Genomic DNA, 24,508 nt, shown 5'->3' on the forward strand with positions numbered 1-24,508 from the left:
TATGGTAACCACCGTGTGGTGCCTCTGTATTTTATACCACCTCAGCCATAACATCATGAGTCACAAGACTGGCATCACATGATCCAAAATGGCTGATCAAGACACAAACTAGGTTGGCAGCCGAAAAGAAAAAGCCAATGATTACTGCAGCACAACTGTGTGTAAGGCAAGAAGCAAGCATGGTGGACCAGTATGCCAGTCCATTCCAGATATCAATTGCACAGCCTAGCAGAAAAGAGTGTACTGCTTGTAATCCAGTAAAAGAACCTTATTAATAACGTGCTTTCAGCCAGTTATTTGCTATTTATATGATGAAACAGTGTGATCAGGTGGTGTCTGTCTTAATACTATTAATATTTAGGAGCACTTGTTGTTGTGTTAAGTAATACTCTGTTTTTGTCAGATTCTGCTTCTCCTTCTTATGATTTGTACATTTTCCTCGATTTCATAATCGAGGGCAGGCAGAATAGGAGGGGGACAGTTTGCCATAATTTTCTGACATTTTTCTCTGCAGATTCTCTCAAGCTGTGTCAGGTTGTCAGTGGACAGATATTTTCAGGTCTTTCTGGAGACATTCAGTTGTATTCAGGTTTGGCTGGGTCACTCAAGGACATTTCCAGAATTGTCCCCAAGCCTTTTCTGTATTGTCTTTGCATGGTGCTCACAGTCATCGTCCTATTGGAGCTTTAGCCTTCAGCCCAGTCTGGAGTCCAGAGCTCTTTGGAGTAGGTTTTCAATAAGGACCTATCTGTACTTTGCTCCATTAAGCTTTTCCTCAATCCTAGTCTCCAAATCCATGCCACTGAAAAACAACCCCAGAACATTATGCTGCCATCACCATGATTCACCATTGCAATGGTATTGTACAAGTAATGAGAATTGAAGCCAAAGAGTTTAGTCATCAATCACAGCATAATCAGACCAAAGAATCTTGTTTCTCATAGTCTGAGATTCCTTTGAGTGCATTTTTTCACACTCCAAGAGAGCTTTCGTGTGCCAACTGGTCATTCTTGCCATTAAGCCCAGATTGGAGGAGTTTTGCAGTGGTGGTTGCCCTTCTAGAAGTTTCTCCCATCTTCATACAGGTTCTCTGGAGCTCAGAGTGACATTCCAAGGTTTTTCTCCCCCATTTGCCAAGTTTGGCCAGGCAGCCATCTGAAGGAAGTCGTAGTTGTCCCAAATTTATTCAGTTTAAGAATTATGGAGGCCACTGTGCTCTTGGGAACCTTCATTGCTACAAGAATGCTTTTGTAGCTTTCCCCAGATCTGTACCTTGACGTAATCCTGACTGTAAACTCTGCAGGTAATTCCTTCGAACCCATGGCTTGGTTTTTGCTCAGATACACATTATGAATCAGCGTGTGCCTTTCCTAATCATGTCTAACTGATTGAATTGAACACAGGTGCACTCTAGACTAGTGTGGAAACATCTCAATGATAATCAATGGAATGTAATCAACCTGTTCCAGATTTCAAATATCATGGCAAATAGTCTAAATACTTGTGTCAATGTGATATTTGAGATTTTTATTTTTAATAAATTTGTAGAAATCCTTAAAATCCTATTTTACGTTTGTCATTCTGGGGTATTGAGTGCTACTTGAGAGTAAAAAATTAAATTAAATGGTTTTAGCATAGGGCTGCAAAATGTAGATCAAATGAAGGTGTCTGAATGCTTTCTGAAGGCATTGTATATTTCACACCTGATTTGAATATGAGTTAGATTAGATTAGATAAACTTTATTAATCACAAGCGTTCTCTTGTAAAGTACAGATAACAGCTGATTAATGCACTTCAGATGAGGTTTGCTAATGCACAGCCGCCCTTTTCCAATCAGGCACTACTAGTGTGGTCCATGGCCGGCTTTGTATCCCGGCCAATACCCCCAGGCCGCCAGAGGGAGCCCTCCCAGCAGCATGGAAGGTCTTCGAATTCCAGCAGAGCCTCATGGACATTGTAGTTTTTATGGACAGCCCTGCTGGATACCATGGGGCCACCAGGAGCCGCTCTAGGGAGGCTTGGGAGTGTTATTTGCCCTATGCCCCGGAAGTACTTCCAAGTCACATGAACGGAAGGAATGATGTACTTCCGGGGTGAGAAAAAAGGACTTTTATCTGACCCGGAAGTGATAAGGAATTATGGACTAAAGGATGAGAACACTTCCGGTCGGAACGGACCATGGGAACTCCCAGACAATGAACTGAGCTGGGTGGTAGGAGGGCAACGCGCCTGGGAGTCGGAGGATTGGTATTGTGATTATTATTATTGTATTGTGGTTAATGAATAGTGTGGAATGGAGGGTGCTTAGTGCACATTATTATAATAAAAATAATTATTGTAGCACTTTTACCTGGTGTTTGGCGTGGTACCTGAGGGTTCGAGGGAGCGATAGCGCCCCCTACTGTCACACTAGCTAAAACTTACGTTCTAGCATTTTATAAGTCTGAATGACTGCAAATTGTTGTGCTTAATGTTTAAAATAATGTTGATCTGCTATAGTTTTCAATTAAACCTGAAGGAGTTTGGTGTAGCCTGATCTTAATTTTTGCTGTCTTTTGTCCTTGTAGTTTGTGAAACATACTAGTGATTGAAAAAGCTAAGGGAAATATTGTACTTTTGTGAAGTTCATCCCCCGGCAGTGCAAAACTTTAAAGCTACTTTGCCACAAGTGTACTTGCACCACGGTTATTTACGTAGTTGGTGATAAGTTGATGTTTTCAAAAACTAAAGTATTTCCTTCAGTATGAGGACAGTTATACTATAGATTGTATGTAACTGACTTAACAAAAACTGCAGACATTAGCAAGTAATATTTTGCACTTAGTACAAGGATGTTTCAAACTAACCTTGATGCGCAATATTCTATATATAACATAAGAGAAAAAAGTCATGTGGGGGGAGCAGCCTTAATTTGTTATGGTAGGGAGAAAAGACAGTCCATCTGAGAGCAGAAAAATGCCTTTATGTTTACGCCATTTTTGCTTTTCATCTTTGCCATTTTTTGTACAACAGCTGGCAAATGCTTTTTTTTGTTTATGTTTTCCTTTTCAGCTTCATCTCACTGACAGCTGCACTTTAGCTTATCCCTGAGTTTCTCCAGGCAATGGGCTGAAGCTATTAATGTATTTTCTCATTGTCTGTGGTCTTCTACTTTGCAGACACTCTCGCTTTTAACAAACCCAACTATGAATATGTTGTTGCTCTCATCATAAAGCTGTGCTACATAAAACATAATGTAGGGATTTTAGTGGATTGGAGTTTGTGGCCTCCAACTTGTAATTAAACTGCTTCTGACATTCCATGAGTGCTGACGAACTGTTGCTGACTTGAGAGGCAGTCGTCCGGTTGCTGCAACTTCTCACATGAGTTTCCTTTAAATGAAACACAAACCACAAAGACAGAGAGCCTAACGATACCACATCACACTCCGCAGGCAGCCTAAGCCAAAGTAGGTCTGCAGACAAAGAAAATCTTCCTTTGACTTTTGGCTGACTGTGGCGATGCGGGTTTGCTCCACACTCCCAACATCCCAATGGAAGCCCTGAACCCAACACCATCGATAATGTCACTGAGATGAGCTGACAACTGAGGACACATCTGAAATGAAGCCAGGGGATATATCCAAAAGTGCAAAAGTGCTTTTATTAAAACAATCATCAAAACCAAAAAAGTGCAGTGCATCAGATTCAATAAATATTCCTTAAAACCAGTGTCCAGTGGGATTAAAACAATAAATAAATCCTTTAAAACTCGAGGTTAAAAATGCAGCAGTTAAAATGCAGTCTCTCTCTCCGATTACTCTCCAGGGCACCTCCGTCACTCTTTCTCCCCGGCTTACCCATTGCTCTCGCAGTCTGCGGAAACCCAACAGCCACGAGCTCCTTCAGCTAACCTCTGTCTTGGCCTCCTTCTGGACGTCACTGCCAGACCGACAAGGTCAGCTCTCCTCCCTTCATCCTTCACGCACCCGTAATCGCTCCTCGGATCCCTAGGGAGGAATCCTGCTCTGCAGTGTATAATGTGTGAAGTAAAACTATCAAACACTTTAACAAAAGGGTGTGGCGGACGGGTGTGCCTTTTATTCAGGAATGTAGCCAAGGAGAGAATTGTTCGTTCACCTACTGCTGTGAATTTGTGGGGACCGAGGGCCATTTATCGGTTGCTTGGTTGGGTTCGAGGTAGGAATGGCTGCTTCTGGATCGGGAGGTTGTGGGTTTGATCCTGGGTCTTCTGCATGTTTTCCATTTTTGAGTGGTGCTGCAGTTGCTACTATTGTGTGATAAAAACATACATACATTTGATTTGAGTCTAACACCCATTGTAAATTTGCTACTTGTAAAAGTTTTTATTTTCTGTTTTATTCTGTCACAGTCACGTGGTACAATGAACTTTCCTCTCCCTCTCTGAGTTGATGCCATTTATCACCATTCACAAGAGCAGTGGTGACAGCAATTGGTGCTGTGGTTGATGCCTGGACAGAGCTATTTGTTGTACGGGCAATCAAACCGCCATCAGGCAGTCATGTAGCATTTGTGCTTGGACAACAGACACCTGTGCAGAATGTGTGAAAAATGACAGATTTGCATGTGCTTGTGCAATGCTACTCCTTATTTAGGAAAAGTTCCCATTCATCCCATGGGAGAGACTTTCCGAGACTATGGTCCCAAAGCAGTTTCTGGACTAGGGCAGAACTGTAACAGACAACTTCTTCACATCGCTTTTGCTGGCTAATAGACTGCTGCACTGCAACACAACTATTCTTGGCACCATAAAGTGGGATGGACACCTCCACCTGCAGCTCAAATCACTTCAGTACAAATGCAGTTCTGCACACTAGTGTTTAAATCTGGCAGTGCCATGCTGACGTGTATGCACCCAAAAAGAATTCTGTCTGTATTCTCAAAACAATGCACCATAACGTGGAAACTGGGCAAAATTGGGGGGACGACATGATCAAATGACGACTCATGTTCAAATGACATAGGGTTATCAAATTAATTGTTGGGGTGTGGGTGTGTGCACGTGCATGAGAGAGGCAGAGACGGATTTGATATCATTCAAGTGGTTACCCAGAGGGGACTGGGCGGTCTCTTGGTCTGGAATCCCTGCAGATTTTTTTTTTTTTCTCCAGCCATCTGGAGTTTTGTTTTTTGTTCTTTCTGTCCACCCTGGCCATCGGACCTTACTTATTCTATGTTAATTAATGTTGAATTATTTTTATTTTTTATTGTGTCTTCTATTTTTCTATTCTTCATTTTGTAAAGCACTTTGAGCTACATTTTTTGTATGAAAATGTGCTATATAAATAAATGTTGTTGTTGTTGTTGCTCACCCCACTCAGTCAAACTTTCAGTGGGGCGAACTAGCCCCTAAAGCGCCACAAACAAACACTCCTCCGCAGGGCCCTAGCTCGTGGTGTCTCCTGCTAGAGGTGTCCAGATCATCCTCTTAGGACTGCTCTTTCCCATCCTTTAACCTTCTTTCTCCTCGATCGATCTCTCTCCTTCCATTTCTATCTCCATTTTTTTTATATCCCCCTTTCCTGGTGTCGACCCGTATATATACACAGTACATATCTCCGCGCGCCTCCATGGGTGCAGCGCCTTAATCACACACCGCAGGAAACCACTGAGGCAATCAAGAACGACCGCACCCACTCATGCAGGTGCGACTCACTCCCATTACCTCAATAACTCCCGGCAGTCGTGCAATCGCACCCACAGAGAACGGCACAGCTATATTGATTTAAAACCCAGGCTTTTTATTGGTAGCCTTGGAACCCGCTGTACCATACTGACCTGTTGTTTAGTGTATTGTGCTTTTGCATAGATCAAGTACACATCATTCTATACTTAGGATGGCACTGAAGCACAAAGACTCAGTTGTGCTCAGGTGTATGTTGACAACTTAGAGAGAAATACCAGCTCATCATCATCATGATCGGGCCAGAACTTAGACTCACATGTGTCCACAACACTGTGCTGAACCGTGATCAATTTTACTGCTACACTTTCACCCAGGTCTGGTTTCTCTTCTATTTTTTGGATGAACAGTTTAATACAGTCCCCGTGATGTAGTCCAGGATCAAAGACACTTCTCTTACCTTCTTTACATGATCAAAAGATGTGCTTCAAATCCGGTATTATTCACCATTTAACCATTTACTAATATACTTGGTTTTCAAAATTCTCACCTGTTGCTATTCATCTGCAACATAACAACTAAATATCATATCATTTCAAGCAATAGTTGTACAGTTCCAGTAAAAAACATTCATCCATTGGAAGTTTTCACATTTTCTTTTTATACAACATTGAATCACAACTGATCTAATTTGACATTTTTGACAGTGATAACAGAAAAAGAATCTTTCAAAGTAGAAAGCAAATCTCTGCAAAGTGTCCTAAATGAATTACAAATATCCAAAACAAAATAACTGAACTCATACTGTAAATATTAACCCCTTTCAAATTAGTATTTAGTAGATGAACTTTTGGCAGCCATGACAGCCTTGAATTGGTGTGCACAGGTGTCATCTTTCACATCTGGACTGTGATATTTCTCCCCATTCTTCTCTGTAAAACTGCTCAGGCACTATCAGGCTGCCTGGAGGTCATGAATGAACAGCCTTTTTCAAGTCTAGTCACAAATTCAACCACTCCAGGACATTAGCATTGTTGTTTTTAAGCCATTTATCTGTAGCTTTGGCATTTTGCTTGGGTTCATTTTCTTCCCGGAACACAAATCTTCTTCCAAGGCACAGAATTCTTGAAGACTGCATCAGGTTTTCCTACAGGATTTTTCAGTATTTTGCTGCATTGCTCTTTTCAGCCAAACCAGCTGTACAGATCTTAACAAAATGAGTGGAATCAAAACATTTGTGTTGGCCAGAAAAGCCACAGTCACGTTTTTCTTCACTTTTCTTTTGTTTGTGATATCACTGCAGTACTTTAATCTCTATTAGAAGTGTAATGTTTGAGATGGTGTCTCAGCATGCAGAATTAGCTCTTAATTTTTTTTAATGCCAGATTGCAAATGCTGCAGTAAGTCTCTCTTCAGGCGTGCCTTGAGTCAATTTGCGCAGGTCTAACTCTGTCAGCTCTGCACAACTGGACACTGCCATTTTTCCAGTCTTTTTTACAGAACTAATAAAGCTCTCTCAGGCTGCAAGTGGATTGTGAGCCATTTTCATGGTCTGCCACAAGTTCTCAATTGGATTTAGATCTGAACTCTGACTCGGACATTCCAGGACAGTAACATTGTCATTTTTAAGACATTTCCATGTGGCTTTGGTATTATGTTTGGTGTCATTGTCTTGCTCGCAAACATATCTTCTCCTGAGGTGTAGATTTTTTCAAGACTGCGTCAGGTTTTCCTCCAGGATTTCCCAGTATTTTATTGCATTAATTTTCCTGTGTTCTCATCAGCCTTCCAGGGCCTGCTGCAGAGAAGTATCTCCACAGTAACAGGCTGCCACCACCATGCTTCACATTGTGTATGGTGTGCCTCAAATCCTATAGACTTACCACTTTTATAAGGTATTGTACTTTATAACTTCATCCCATCTTCCCTTCTATATCTACAACCTTCGGCAATAACATAGAGTAAAACACAAGCAGGAGTTAAGTTCCAACTTTAAATAATGTATTATTGATAATATTCATAAAATAATAACAATAAGTACGGTATAAGTGAATACTGGCAACAATACAACCAGATAAATGCGGGTATGTAGCTATAGACTTGTAGTTACTTTAAATGTCTCTAGTAAAGTCTTCATTTTTAGTCAGCTTTCTTCAGAACAGGTCGCATGCCTGTCTCAATATGGCTGCCGAGTTGTGCTTCTCAGTGTGGTGTTCTTTTCAGTCCATGTTGTGAGTGATGCTCCTTCATCATGATAGTGCGCGAGAGAGAGGGAGAGGGAGGGATAAATCAGCCAAATTTATACATTCTCTGTCCAAATCCTTACACCAAGAGGGTATCATGCAACACAATGGCCTGTTATTCAAACCAATCCCAAACAGCCATACTTCAGACCCAATGGGGGCACACAATACCTTTCACGCCTACATCCAAAACAATTTGTTGAGCTGATGCTTGCCAGCTAGGTCATTTGGCTTTTGGGTGTGGGTTGATTGAGAGAGTCCTGCAGAGAATCACTTGCCAAACTGGTTTTAGGCGCTCCCCCCGAACCAGTCATAAAATTCCTCAATCAGTCCTAAAGACTGGGGAGAGGGGAGGGGTTCTTAAAACTCAAACTATTGCTGTTCTTATCAATGATATAACACTAGTATTACACTGCTTTTGTCTAAGTTACAAAATATTTATCAACTTGTATACAAAATTTCAATGACTTGGATATTTTCTTGTCTCCATCTGCTGACGTGTGCTTTTCAATCACCTTTACATGGACTGCTGTTTTGTTTTTTATTTTTTATGTTAGTCCATCATACTGGCTCACCAAGAAACTAAGAAGCAGTGAGGACCAACGTTATCTTTGAAATGGTGACCTTTAGAATTGTTGCAAGCCTTGCTGTTTCATTTGTTCTGTTTCTTTGCAGAATGTAAAAAAAATATACGTTTATATTTTTTTCCTTATAGTTTTCACGGTGCTCATGACGATATAACAATGATAATAAAGAGCCAAAGTTTGAGACATAAATAAAGATAAACGCACCAGTCTGAGACTCTCTGCGTGTCAATTCTATTGAAACCAAGGGCTGCTACACAAATAAGGTTCATTTAGATTACAATCAATTGAAACTCCAGACAGGTGACCTCCACTGAGCTAACTCTATGACTTCTAAAACCAATTGGCTGCTGCAGTGAGGCTTTATATGTCTTCTGTTAATGGGATGAATACTTAAGTGATCGATTATTTTGTATTTTATATTTGTAATTAATTTAGATCACTTTGCAGATATTTATTTTCACTTTAGCATTAAGGAGCCTTTTTCTGTTGATCAGTATAAAAAAAAAACAAATTAAATGCATTGTGATTCAATGTTATCAATGTTAATAAAAGGATAAGTGTCTGTGTATCTGTGTGTCCGTCTGGTTGCTATGCCTCTGTCATTCCAAAAAGTGGCACATAAGAAACATTTGTAGTAATAAAATGCATTGCTTTTGTCATTCAAACAGATGGCACATCACAAACATTAACACTGCTTTAAAGAACCCCATTTTAAATGGCATATAACAGAGACAAATGGTCATTCCAACAGATGGCACATCAGAAACCTTTGTAGTAATGCATTTTATTACTATTTCACTATTGGAATGACAAATGCACTTCATTTTATTACTACATGCATTACCTAAAAATCATTCCAATAGATGGTTCACTGTAAACATTAATACTGAAGTCTACATTGATTACTTAGATTCAAACCGTCGTAGTCTGATAGCACAGCAAGTATAGCAGTAAAATGTCAAAATTTCACATTGGTGCTGGAAGACCTGTATTGATTGACTGAAGTTCTCAGAAATCATAAACCATCGTATTACTTTTAGTATCTAGAGACCCTGAGAAAGTTACATGTCATCCTACTAAATAATTGAACTAGTTTCATGCCTTCTTTATTGCGTGAATTTGTTTGAATTGGTCATTGTCACCATTTTAATATTATGCAGTTCTTCATCTAAATAGGTATTATATAAATTTTACTACTCCTTCGGTGGATGGCATTGTTGCCTCCATTGATTAGCCCCATTTGGTTTCAACCCAACCCCGATGGCTTTCTGAACACTGCTTACATTTTCTTCCTTAACTTTTATGGAATTTTCTGCTGCTTCTCTCTAATCCCAAAGACGTGCATGCTAAGCTCCTTGGTGACCATGAATTGACCCTGTATAAGTGACTTACGATGGACTGGTGATTGTTCAGACTTTTCTGATTTTCATATTGTTAATTTTTCAATAAGCACTTTCCCCAATAACTCAAAATTGGAATAAGCTGGTATGAAATTACCTGCATACAGTATATGCTATTGACATATATAAAGAAAAGGAATTATTTTTCCAAATTTACATCACTGATATTTAGTTATTTAAATTACTCAGGTGTTATTGGAATTTCACATACAGTATTTACAGGTCTGCTATTCAATAATTTTTTAAATAAAAAAAACACTATTTTGAAGTAAGCCTTCTTCATATAGCTCCTTTATAAGCTGCGTGCACAAGTTGAAATTTTTCATATTGTAAAGTTTTCATATACAATGAACAATTAATCCAAGCTCATTTATTTCTTTGCATTTTATCATTAATATGATATGAACTCGGCAATAGAACAGGAATCTCCGTTGCCAAGAGAAATGTAAATAGGCCATTATTAAACACAAAATGTCCATTCTGTAGGTGAAGCTTGCAATTGTTAGTAAGAAATGAATTATTAGTCTACTCTGAAAATTGTTCATTCAACAGCATGAATTTTTTTTTTTTCAATTATGTTATTGAATCAGCAAGAACTCATATCCTGCCTTATTGTCAGCAGGAAAAAAGGAAAATGATGTTAAAAATACATTTAAAAATGAACTGAAGAAATTGCATCAGTGTGAAATGTGCTGCCTGAGTCCAGCATAAAACTCCTCTGGTATGTGTAGGCAGCCTGATTTCTGATGGTTGTCAGCACTGCCAGTCCATTTCAGTTTGAATTGTTCCAGCAGAGATGATAGCCACAGGCTGCGGATTTCTTTTAGAAGCTTTAAGTCCTTCTTGAGCATTCCCAGCTTTTTGTAAGTGAAAATCTTTTCTTTTTTTCCTGTGGAGCCATCAGGTAATATATGGTAAAAGCACTCTATTACTATAGACTTTTTTGATATCTTATTTCCTATCCTGACTAGATTTTTCACACACAAAAATGGTTGAGTGCTTATCTTGATTTATTAGATGACACACAGATTTTTTTTTTTTTTACTACTGGCCTACTGAAGTTTGATATATTATGGCTATTTATATTCAAACTTTTTAGCATTCTTTGCCTTTACATTCGGGCAAACAACACAATACATTTCATTATGTGTGACCTTGTACAGACAACTCTCAACACTTTTTTTAAGATGATTCTTTTTTTGACTGCTGGAATAGTTTCCGTTTCTCTGTGATCCTAAACTGAATAACAAGGTTGGGAAACTTAAGAAAAATGATTATTAATTTTTATCTTTCCCTTGTACTTATTATTAAACAAAACGTAAATTCTCATTGCAAAATGAAAAAATGTGTAATTTTATACATTAAGAAACAGTATATCACAAGGGCCAGTTTTCTTTTCTTCTGTTTTTGTTCCAGATGTACATTACAAGTACTGTTAAAGCCAAAGGGTCCAGACTCGCAAAACCTGTGCTCTGCTTAGGTCTGATGTGCTTGGCTTTTCTCACTGGAGTCAACAGGGTGGCTGAATATCGGAATCACTGGGCTGATGTAATTGCTGGATTTTTAATAGGAGTGGCAATAGCTGTCTTCCTCGTAAGTATTAAGCTATGTATTTGTTATGTTCCTAATGCTAAATAATAGCAATATGTATGCTATGTTGCTTGACGCTGAAATAAATTATGGTTACAGTATGTAAAGTTAAAGTAAGGGTTATTGTTGCTGGCAATAAAATACAATACAACTTATTAATCCAAAACACTTTGAACAATTCTCAGATAAAATACAAGTACAAGTACTACACTAATTACTAAATACAGAACAATGGAGAATGGAGACTTGTTAAGACACATAAAGAACAAGGTAGAAACTGATTAAACATAAATCAAAACCAGCAATATCTGTCCATTAATTAATTGATGAACTCTGGCCAGTTGACAATGGTGGAGATTAAAATTGTAAAAGTACATAATCAAGTAAATGTCAGTTGTGGAGACTGTTTGCAGGACATTGCAAAATGGATCATCAGAAGAGAAGAGATTAGAACAACCGACAAATTAGTTGCAATTCCTTGGTTGCAAAACCTAACAGCTAATATTAGTTAGACAAATGCCTCTTAAACACAATGAGGGAGCCAGAAGTTTAATTATAGTTGGGCAGCTGCACAAAAAAAGAGTCTGGACCGAGATATCACTCCTTTCATCAGCAGACCTGAGTAGTCAAGATGAAGCATAGGACTTCACGAGTATCTCTCTCTCTCTCTCTCTTCTATATATATATATATATATATATATATATAGTGCTGATCCACAGACTACTCTCCGGGCAAACATCAAGGACCTAAACTTAATATGTGGTGCTACAAGGAGCCAATATAGTAACCTGAAAAGAGGAGTTACGTGTGCCTGCCCCAGCTGTTTAAATACCAGATGTGCCGCTACATTTGAATCATCTGCAGTGGCTTGGCAACTTATGTAGCATTGTGGACTTGATAAGACCAAGGCCTGCACCCAGAGTTGTGCTGAAGGACAGGTGGTCATCAACCACCACTCCAAGGTCACATATAGAAATGGCAGGTGTTAGTGACAATTAAGTGAGCTGAACAGTGATGGGGTGCTGAATAGACAGATGAGCTAAGATAAAAGGAAAGTCCATCTTTTCCAGTTTGACCTGGAGATGGTGATCCTTTATACAGGTTACAATATAATTGCGACATGTAGGGATTCTAGCTTATACCGCATGGTCCACTGGAGGGAATGGCAATTACAGCTGCATTATCAGTACCTTGCAGGTGGTGAGCCAATTGGAGCAATAATCCTAACCAAACGTTCTGGAACCTTATGCCATGGACACAAAACAAAGTTTAAACTACCCCAGCCTTGTCTCTAGGAGTGGGCTATGTTATAATTGTCCTAGTTAATGTTGTTATAATTTGTGATTGAATCTTCAAGGAAACTAAATTTCTGATTTCACTTTGTCTGGTCCCTGTTCTCAGATACTTTCATGATTGTTTTTTCCTTGCAAATAGTGGAATGAGCTGCTATTGCTCACCCTCCCATTACCTTATATTTTTATAAATAGGCTTGGAAAAATGAATGAATGAATAAATAAATATTCATAAGTACATATCCATGTTAAAAGCAAGGTAGATGGATTAACCAGTGGATGGATATATACGGTACATTTAAAGAGTCTAAAGACATGCAGGTTAGACAGATTGGCAAAACAAAGTTGGCCCCTGAATTATGTGTGTGTGTGTATGTTTTCACACTGTGATGGGATGATGCCCGGTGCATGGCTTGTTCCTGCCTAATGCCTGATGTATAGGTTTAGAAAATGGATTGACTGAAGGATTTAAAGAGTTTGCCACACTGTAGGATGTGCCAGAACAAAAAAACAATCTCATTTGTTTAAGATATTTTTGCATTTTTTTAACTTTGCATTCATTCCTCATTTAAATAAATTTTAATATAAATCTGTTTGTAAAAATGCATTCCTACTTTAGGTTGATAGTATGTGGAGAAATGGTACTTTACCTTCCAGTTACATCACAGTTCTGTCTTTAAACTGTAAATAGGTAATTTTGTGTTTTAAATTAATGAACCTATTTTCCTTCCTTTACATTTTCACATGTTTATTACTTACTCCTTATGTCCTTTTAACACCTATTTTAAAATAGAAAGGTATTTTCGCATAACATGACATTCTCAAACACGCTTAAAACACATCAGGGGCACCAGAACCTGTCCTGGGAGCACTGGATTCAAAGTATGGAGCAGCCAGTTCATCGTAATCACAGAATTCTTATTAATCATCAAAGTCAGCTCACACACTTTCTACATTTAGCAAGTTATATTATGTATTTAGCAGTTAATGTGATACTAATACTCGAGGGAGAAAAGACTAGGTGTCCAAATATTTTATCATTTTATTTGATTACCGGAAAGATACTAATGTAGTTAAACAGCATTTAAAATGCAGCACAGCATCTTTTATTTGTGACAGCCATTTGCATGTAATTTAATCATTTGCTTTGGCAATCTGCATTTGTGGAAGTGAATGAAAACCATAGATAAAAGTGCCAAAACCCTGAGGTGGCCATGATTGAATTTACTAGGATCACACCATGCTTGTTTTGTTTTGAGCAATACTTTGAATGGCACAAGAAGGTTCTATTAATACATTTTAAGTGTGGTGCACTTTGTGTACAGTAGCGTTTGGAAAAACAATGAAGTGTTTTGACAGGTCTGCATTGTGTGTGGGTCACCATAGAGAGACGACTGGCACTTGAATGTAACTTTATATATTTGTTCAGTGATGAAATAAAAGTTGTCATGATTTGTTAGCATGATTGTTTACTTTACTGTCAACATGCTTTGCTAGATTTGTTAGACATGTTATTTCCTGGTCTTTTGTTATGTCTTCCATTTTTGCTGCATCTCCGATTTCCTAAACACAACTTGTTTTTGTAATGCACTGTGTTTTGAATTACAACACTAATTAAAATCTTTATATTTGTTAAGTGACCTCTCCCTGTAATAATGTAAAAACGCCTTTATTTGTGTAAGATTGTATGACCATCCTGGAATTACAAAATATATGTTTAAAGAAAAATGTAGAACCTATATAAAAGGATTAAACATAACTTTGCCATATGTGACATCCTGCTACTCGGAGTCTACTATCATAACAAATCAGCCAATTTTTTTTAATCCAGTGTACCATTAAAAACTACTTCCCTGTACTGTTATTTTTATTAATAGCCATGACCTATTTTCCAAGTTCAAGCGGATTACCCACATTCTGTCCATTTACTACTCGTTCTCTCTGCGCTTTTGGCTGCCTCTGATTGTTTCTCTCAAAACAAAGAACTCCATAAACTATGCTTATGTCAGCAGGCCAGAATACTCGCTTCTGCTCTCACTCACCAACCATCCTGAGATGAAGTGATTTAGAATAACTATTGGGTAGGCTGATAGCTGTGTTTTTAAATGGGTCTTTCACTCCCTATTTTGCATATTGAGACGTTAGTCAAATTCTGGGACACACCATTTTGAAAACAGCTGTTCAATCACAATATAATTCTGTGCGCTGTTAGCTACAATAAATCATTAAACAGATGTATAAGATTACGTTCTTTAAAGACAACAAAGTCTTTACATATTTTCAATAAAATGACATTTCTAGAACTTCTTTTTATTCAGTTTATAAAATGCCGAAATTCACACTGCATACTTGGTCACCTGCTAACAGCTAAATACTGTGCATTAATTAAATGTTGAGCCAAGAGGAATGATTTTGATGCTCCAAGGTGGTGAGAACAGCAGCTATGTAATTACGCTTCTGGCCTGACAGGTTTGCTACGCAGACTGACTGTTTCTGAACTTCTCTGAAGTTTTCATGTTTCACTTTTTTAAAACTTTCGATAGACCTGCAATGTGTTCATGAGTTTTACATAGCAAACTGTATCTTGTATTCTGTGGTTGTTACATCAGGTTATGAATAAATGAGATGAAACTATTTAGGCCACCGAGTTTATTTGGTTTATGTCAGCGTCTCACCCATATAGTTTTTAAACATTGTCATAATAATACAGTACAATGCTCCAAGGAGGGCTAACAGAGGTCTTTTTACCAGCTGTCTTCAGACTTTAAAACATTTCTCTGGTTAGTTATATGTCCTTTCAATATGTTAAATAGTCATGTTTATAAATTATTTAAGTTATTTTTTATTCTATGGTTTTACTGGTGCCCTGCCTAGGGCCATTTCCTGCTTTGTATCTACTGCTAAAGGCCCCCACATGACCATATCTATCTATCTATCTATCTATCTATCTATCTATCTATCTGTCTGTCTGTCTGTCTGTCTATTCTTTCTTCAACTTTATGACTCAGTAGTTTGTTTCATTTTCCTGCTGTGCTTTTAGTGTGGAAGTGCCTCCAAGCTTCCTTTCAGATTGTTTTAAATAAGGTTACTAATTATGAATTATTGATCTAATATCAATCCTGCTTAAACAGATCAGAGTTTTATAGGTCAATGCCCAGCCCACCAATGTTGGACAAAGGCAGGGATGGGGCACAGTTCCATAAAAGGACAATTTCTGCCAGTACAGTTTAGCCTCATCAAATGAACTTAACACAATGTATTTGGGACATGGAGAAAACTTTGATGTTGCTGGTTCAGTGTCATTTTTATCTGTGTACTTATTCTGCTCTAACAGCTTCTACAAGTTTAGCATAAGCAAGGAGCAGAGCCTTCATTAGCAGCTTTGAACCAAGACAGGAACAAACAGCATCACGTCTCACATTTCTAATACACAGTTTGTAACATATTATAGTATAGGCTAAATATAAATACAGAGAAATGGTTCAGTGTTTCCCCTTCAGGTAAATTTTAATTTTGGTGGAGATTACAAAAAGCTTTACCTCTCCTGCAATACATTGTGTTAGAATGTTTCATAGAACCCAGGGGTAACAAAAGAAGAAGGTGCAGACATAAGACAGTAGAATGCACAAGACATTAGTTAGCTTTTACTTCATACAGTGCCTTGCTTTTGTCTTAGTAGGTGTCACAAGTTAATGACCAACGTGATGAGAATCAGTCCTCATTAGAGACCTCCACCAGTACTGCTTATTATATTAAAAGCATATCAGGGTTGGGCTACAGAGTGGTTAGCAGTGCAACCTTAGTTCTTCAGAATTTTTGGGTTCAAATTCCTATCCTGCCACTCTCTGGGTTTGGCATGATCAATCTGTGTCTGCTTGAATGTTCTTCAGATGTTCCGGTTTCTTCCAGCAATCCAAAGACAACTGTGATAGGCTGATTACTGACACTGTTTTAACCCCAAAAAAACTGTGCCTCACCCAGGGATGAAACCTGCCTTATGTTCAAAGGTGCTGGGAGATACTGCCACCGACACCTTGTGTTACACTAAGCAGTCTGAGAAAATGAGCCTGAATAATTTTATATAGCGTTACCTATAAAATGGGCTGCTATATATTAACATAGTTATTGGTAATCCAGAAATTGTATGTTGTTGTAACTGTGAGGATAAGATGTCGAAGCCACTTAGATAACTAAACAAGATTGATTGACTGAAGGGTCTCCTCTTATTCATCAAATGTCTTGTGGCTCATTATCTGAGGGATAACAAAACCCATACCTGCTTATTTATGGGTTTAAGGCCGTGCTTTGGTAACTCGTCCATGTATTAGCCAGGTGGTGCAAAAGATTGGTTTCCCATGAGAACAACATAATCATCACCCCCTAGCAGCAGTCATAACAGCAGCTGAACACATCAGACAACGGAGATTTTCTCAGAACCTCTTAACTTACATACATTGCCAAGCAGCCTGTCCCAAAGATGTAAACATATTGTAACTTGGTTGAATATAAATGAGGGCTTACAGATTACATTTAATGAAGAAAAAAGTATCAGGAATAATTGTTAAATACTTGAACAAAAGATTGTATTTTGATGATTCGTTCTTCTGAATCATGTTTTTTGTTGGATTTCAGTACTTTCCTGCGTTAAAGTCACAACTGAGGTGTTTATTTTTTAAATTGTCTTCAGGTGTGACCAAGAGTGACCTCCATAATTGAAATGACTTATAAGGCATAATGAAGAGAGGAATTGGTAGCAAAAGCTCCACCAAATCTCCACATGCATTATGGGAAAGTCTGAGCCAATAACATGATGAGTGGTTGAAACAATAACATCATAAAGTAAACAGGTTCCTGATCACATCTTTGCCTCCCACTTTCCCCTGAGGTTTTCACTTGCATTTTTATGCTCCTGTTTTCTTCCTGGTCCTTTACACACTGCACATATGACGACATGGCACAGGCATCCTAACCACTTTTATTACTCCTTTTACAATGACAGTCAGATAATGAATGTGAACTGCCAAATTACCCTACAGAGGTAGGAAGTGACTAAACTCAAAGACTGTCTGGAGTCAAGACTAAGGAACATCAAGCGAGAAACAGAAAGCAGAAACTGTGCACCACTGACTCTTAGAGTACAGTATAGTTCTGATGTAGATGTATGTAAAGGGAGGTTTTGTGTGTATTTGAACAGCTTGTCATTTGATGGCAATACCATTTCATTGAAAAGTAAATATATTAAACATAAAGCACATACTGTATATTGTATTGTGTATATAGTATATATACTGTAAATGTATGCAGTCTATTATATATATTTATATATACACACATAATGTAATATATATATATTATATATATATATATACAGTATATATATATACATGTATACAGTATAGTGACTCAGACAACAAGAGAGTGAAAGAACTCATGCTTCAACCTATACATGGTGTCATAAGGAAAAAAAGATTTGGGAGCAGAAAATACACTCAGAGGTGAAGTGGCTCAATTCCCCCAGCTGTTTATATTTAGCCACTCAAGTCTTTTTTCTTCCATTTGCTCACTTTGTGAGTCTGTTAAGGTCTTTTTTTGCCTGCTTGTCTTGAGGACAACTGCCTTTGAAGATTTCGGTCTCCATTTTTATTTGCAGTCCTGGGGTCATGACATTAGAATGGGCCTAATATGTCCTCCACAATGTTGCATTACTAAGAAGTCATGGGGGACCTGGAATGCGACTGTTACTGTTCTGGAAGTGGCTTCCTGAAGCTGGTTTCTGGTCTTTACTTGGTAAGAAAGGAAGAATGTGCTCTGAGACATCAAAAGTTCCTTGTCCATTTCCACAGACTTTCTTTCCCCTGTGCTCGCACATAAGATATCATGTGGAGGCACAAATCTTGGCTGAATATAATCATATATAACAATCTTAACAATCTTTAAGAAGTACCTGGATGAGATAATGGAACAGGTTAGCTATTAGCTAAACCACGGGTGTCGAACTCCAGTCCTGGAGGGCCGCAGTGGCTGCAGGTTTTCATTCTAACCATCTTCTTAATTTGTGACCAGTTTTTGCTGCTAATTACCTTCTTTTGCCTTAATTTTAATTACCTTGACTCAGGCCCCTTAGTTGTTTCCTTTTTCTTAATTAGCAGCCAAACAATAACGAGCCACAAAACAAGAATCCATATGACCAGCTCACCCGTGCCCATCACAAAATATGTGAAAATAAAGAAAGGTGGAGGTCTCAATAAGGCTGATCTCTCAGCTCACCAAAACATTGTGATGGTGGTCTTAGAAAAAACAGAAAAATCAACAGTTCTGGAAATGTCTGCTGTGGCAGGCTGAGAGCACCAACAAGCCATGGAATTAAATAACGAGTTGAATTAGCAGCAAGAATCTGCTTCTCATTGTGAAACTGGCTGGAGTCTGAAGCTCTGATTTAGCTGGTCATCTGTTGGCTCGTTTCATGCCTCATTTCTGTTTGGCTGCCAGTTAATGAAGAAAGGAATCAATTCAGAGGAATGAATCCTTAACAACAGGGCTATTAAAATGAAGGGAACAGGAGTTAATTAGCAGTCAAAACTGGTCACTGATTAGGAAAAGAGTTAGAATGAAAACCTGCAGCTACTGCAGCCCTCCAGGCCCGGAGTTTGACACCCGTGAGCTAAACAATGAAGCTTGATTTCTAATGTTCTTATATATATATTTAACATTCCAGGATAAGTTCCAGTTTTTTTATCAATTTCAAATGCAAAATCCATGTACATTATGAAGGCCGTACAGGCAAAATGTTGTATCTTGTGAAATGAATAGCCTCGACACACACAAAAAGGTTTGGAGAAGCCACCCATATATTGTCCCTGGCTGCAAAAGGGTCTGTAAATAGCACTCATATGCATAGGTTGCAGTCCTGAATTGAACTGGCTTTGGTTGGAAAATATGGCGGTTTTAAAAGCCACAAACAGAAGTGATGACATCAATGGCCGGAACCGAATGTGACATTGTTCTTGTCACTGGGGCCGGAAGTGACATTGTTCTTAGTACCACAACTGGAAATTACATCATCCTTGGCGCCGGCCCCTGAAGTGACGTCATCCTTGGTACTGGAACCGGAAGTGGCATGTTCAAAGATGAATCTGTTAGGATTTCCCATTTTTGGCCTACAGAGACAACAAAGGCAGGTTTAGTGCACCCTGCCAACCCTTGGCCTGGCTGGTAATTAACTCCACTTGGTCCATTCAGCTTCCTCTTAATTGTACATGTGTGACAATCTCTAACCTTGTTTTCTGTTGTTTTCTATGTTGTATATAGAGTATAATATATATGTATATATTATTATATATCCTTCTATGTGTGTAATGAATTTCTTTCTATTAAGGTGGTCTGTGTGGTACACAACTTTAAAGGAAAGCTTTCAGAAAGTGAAAAAAATACATCTGAGAATCTGGCAAACATCCCCATGATGAACCTGCCCCGAGCTGAAAGCCCAGTGCAGAAATATCCCAGTGCACAGGTAAGTATGCAACCCTGCATCTGATGCGTCTCCAAGGTATCATTACAGCTTTCATTACATTCTTGGAATAACAAAACATCAACATCAATAATGTGTCTGTGACACAGGGAATAACTTGTTTGTAAAAGATGCATGTTTATTAAAATTAAACCTCATCTTTTCACGTAAATTTTACACTATGTACAATTTTGTGTTTTCAAAGTACCACACAAAATTAACCAATAACCAAACCAAATAAGTAGTCAAGCATGACGTGTTCAATTACTTACAGCAGAAAACCTGAACACTCATAATGTCTTGCATGTTTTCTCTCCCTGTACATATCATAATGATGATCAGCCATGGAGGCAACAGGTCAGTATTTATTTGCATGTAAAGCAAATGTATCGACTTATATATCTGAATGAAAGTCATGTTATTATTATATAGTAAGCATGTTTCACTAAATTTTGTGAACATACTAATGTTATCGAATATTTAGTTAATAATATACAAAGAAGATAGGATAAACATATGAAGTTTAATACTATATAAGTGAGCTTCTGCTTATATAAATAATTTAAGACATTGTAGGATGCATTCAATTAATGCATTCAATTAAATTATCACCTTTCACATAACAGTAATCCAGTCTCAGAGTAGCATCTTAGTTTTACTGATGTTTCTGATTAGGCCCAGAATGTGTGTGTGCACTCGTTGATGGACTGTCTGATAGCCCAGACAGCTCTGATTCCTGCCTTCATGGTGTGTATTGGACTAAAAAGTTTAGGAAGGTGGGATGAATGGTTAATAACAGATCCATTTTCAGAAGAATGTTAGGTTTGGCATCCAGGGTTTAATTTTTCTCATTCTTTTTCTTATGTTATTATATGTTAGATCCAAAGCAACTTACAAGATCAGTATTCATTTCCATCATTTATATTTTTACCATATGTAGTATGTTAGGGGTCAAAGCTTTGTTAATCAACCTTGTGGCTTAAAGTCCAGACACTACACCATATTGCCTGTATAATAACACTTCCACAAATTTCCTCCCACATTTCAGAGCCATGCCTTTTAAGTTAACTAGAAATTTTGAATTGGCCTTATGTGGGTGGACTCTGTTGTGGGCTGGCACAATGTCTATAGTTTGTCTGATGCTGCTAGATAACATCTGCCCTCTCAATGCTGAAAGAAAGTGTGTTGACAATATTATGTATGTAATATTACATCCATAAAATAACATGTGATTATGCTATTACCAGTGTTAAGTAAAAATAAAATTGCAAAAACAGTCAATCCACCTATCCATTCATTTACCGAAGTCATGGGGGTGCTGGACCCCATCCTAGCAGCACTGGGCACAAGGCTGTGATCAACTTACAGTGGTTCCCTGTTTATCATAGACCATAAATAAAATAGTATATTCTGGAAGAAAAGTTTATTTTAAACCCTGTATTAATTGTTTTTAACACTTTATAATCTTTTTTCCAAACCTTTAAAAATGTGTTTCATCGAGTCATGTAGACTTTTCATCATCTTTTGGCCTAGAGCAGGGGTGTCAAACTCCAGGCCTGGAGGGCCGCAGTGGCTGCAGGTTTTCATTCTGACCCTTTTCCTAATCATTGACCAGTTTTGACTGCTAATTAACTCCTGTTCCCTTCATTTTAATAGTCCTGTTTTTAAAGGGTTCACTGCTCTGAGTTGATTTGTTTCTTTATGCAATGGCAGCCAAACAGAAATGAGTTGTGAAACGAGCCCACAGATGAGCAGCTAAACTGGGATTTCAAACTCCAACCAATTTCACTCTAACCAATCTATTAATGAGAAGCTGATTCTTGCAGTTAATTAAGCCCGTTACTTAATTTTGTGGTCTTTTGCTGCTCTCATTGTGCTACAGCAGACATTTACAAAACTGTTGATTTTCTGTTTGTTAAACTAATTTGGCGACCTGAGAGATCAACCTTACCGAGACCTTCACTTTTCTTTATTTTCAGATATTGTGTGATGGGCACAGGTGAGCTGGTCATGTGGCGGCTCATTTTGTGTATCATTTTTGTTGGGCTGCTAATTAAAAAAAGAGACAACTAAGGGGCCTTAATCAAATTAATTAAAACTAAAGCAAATGAAGTTAATCAGCAGCAAAAACTGGTCACTAATGAAGAAGATGGTTAGAATGAAAACCTGCAGCCACTGCAGCCCTCCAGGCCTGGAGTCCGACACCTGTGGTCTAGAGTCAAATGGTGCTGGATTAGACTAATGCTGTACTACTAGCCTAGTGAAATAAAAATAAATGGGTGATGTTGGACTTGTGGCATTTCTGAACTTATTTGAGTTGACTGGAAGTAGATCTCATAGTTAAGAGCCATCATTTAGCTTTCACCTCCCTGAATTGTACAGTTCAAATGAGCTGCAGACAAATTCCTGAACGTCTATCAAGTTCCTGTATTTTTTTGTTATTCATTTACAAGACATTCAGATATGTATGGAATATAGCAAGGTCCATGCTCCACTGAGATCTCAATTGATATAATAAATAAGGTTGTACTACTTAGGTCAGTGGTTTGCAGAATTTAGACATGACAAGAATTCCACTCCTGAAGCACTCAGCAGGAGCTTTCCATTTAAAGGTCTGCTGGTAATATTACTGTGATCTGGTGCCATTGTGAAATTAAGTTTATGATTAATTTATAGAACAAAGTTTAAGCAGAACTAGAGAGATTAATGTTCTTGTCGAAATGTGTATGTGCCAATCAAAAATGGCAGTTGCTACAAGAAACATAAAAGCAATTTGTTGTGCTCCTTTAAGATCATTCAGAACTACATACCTAATAATTAAAATACCAAAAAATAATGAGAAAGACAACATAAAGTTTTATTGTCTTGCACATGCCTCTCTTTTACTTTAATCTTTATAACAGGGTTGTCATTTATGCGTTGGAGGACCATATTGTGGGTTTTCATTGTGGTCAGCCTTTTAATCAGAAGCTAATAACTGTTTTCTTTTTAGACTGCTGTGTGTCAGGCACTACTGTGCACATTCATAGAGTACAGATGCAGTATAACACAGAGGCGTTTGTCCATCACTATTGTCTCATGATGCACAAAAAATCATTGGATTATGTAGCTTATATATTTAAATGTGATCTATAATAAAGTGTACAAGCTTGAATGTGATTAGCTCTTTGCTAATTGCGATGACAAATAAAACAGATTGAGGAATTGTAGAAAGTAGTAAACCTGAGTTACTTAAACTCAAACGTTCTGCTTAAAGTGGCTCTAATGAAAACCCTAAGCCTAGTATGAGTATGGCTTGTATGGCTTTATTAGCATAATTTTTTAGAAAATCCTCTGTATGATCATTTTCAACACGTTTTATCAAGTTAATATTCACTTGCGTTCGGTATCATGATTTTTATTTATTTTTTGCTTGATTTTTCCTTTCTGTGTTTCTGAGTGTGGTTATGTTTCCCTTATATAAATCATCAGTATTTCTTTAGATATTCGAAACGGAATCAAGTGAAAAGATTCAGTAAGTAATACAAAACAGAAAGTGTTTGCATTTTTTTCTTTTACTCTTGAAATTTTCTCATTGAGATATGTACACTGTTACACATACTCCAGGTATCTGAAAGTGAGTTTAAGGAATCCTCCCGAAGAGAAGCGATGCAGAGCCGCTCATTAAAAGCTCATCTCGTCCGATTATTTACATGGATTAATGGAATTTCACACTTCGAACATCTCGATGACACAAGGCAATAAACGTATGTGAGCCAAGAATTAGCGGTGCCATCTCTGGAGGTTACCCAAATTTGATGTTTTTGAGAGCATTTTTCTGTGATTTCTGTAAGCTCTCAAAAATCTCAAAAAGTGCAATTAAATTCAAAAGTCTAATTATTTAACCCCTTACCATATAATAAAACCTTGGAAATCCAGAGCAGGTTGGTCCCTAATGGAAATGTTTGTAATGAGTAAAAATACACCTGACAACAAGCCCTGAAAAATTAAAGCATATTTTATTAATGTTGTATGTGCTAAGCAGAACAGACCCAGCATTTTTTGCTTATAAACTCTACTGCCATTTATTTTTGATCATTTCATTGGAATAGTCATGAATCTTGTATGATGTATCCCACTTTTATTCTTGCATTCTGTTGCTTCTATGATGTCCTCATGTTTTGCTGATTTGCTGTGTGCCATGGACACCATAGACATTTTGACTGGCTTTTTGTGTGCAGTGCAGAATTTTGGACATACTGTTT

General features: G+C 37.9%; 1 protein-coding gene across 2 annotated transcripts in view; it reads left to right on the forward strand.

The window, feature by feature from the left end:
- Window positions 1-24,508, forward strand: part of LOC120514965 (phospholipid phosphatase-related protein type 5-like) — a 164,185-nt gene that overhangs the window by 128,153 nt on the left and 11,524 nt on the right. Inside the window, exons 4-6 of one of the 2 annotated variants that reach the window (XM_039735625.1) lie at window positions 11,291-11,467; window positions 20,133-20,267; window positions 20,607-20,621. In XM_039735625.1, coding sequence (XP_039591559.1) covers window positions 11,291-11,467; window positions 20,133-20,267; window positions 20,607-20,621 — 327 coding nt within the window. The remainder of the gene's footprint in view (window positions 1-11,290; window positions 11,468-20,132; window positions 20,268-20,606; window positions 20,622-24,508) is intronic. The other variant, XM_039735626.1, reaches the window with a different exon arrangement.

The sequence above is a fragment of the Polypterus senegalus genome, chromosome 14, assembly GCF_016835505.1.
Source record: "Polypterus senegalus isolate Bchr_013 chromosome 14, ASM1683550v1, whole genome shotgun sequence".
Taxonomy (NCBI): Eukaryota; Metazoa; Chordata; class Cladistia; order Polypteriformes; family Polypteridae; genus Polypterus; species Polypterus senegalus.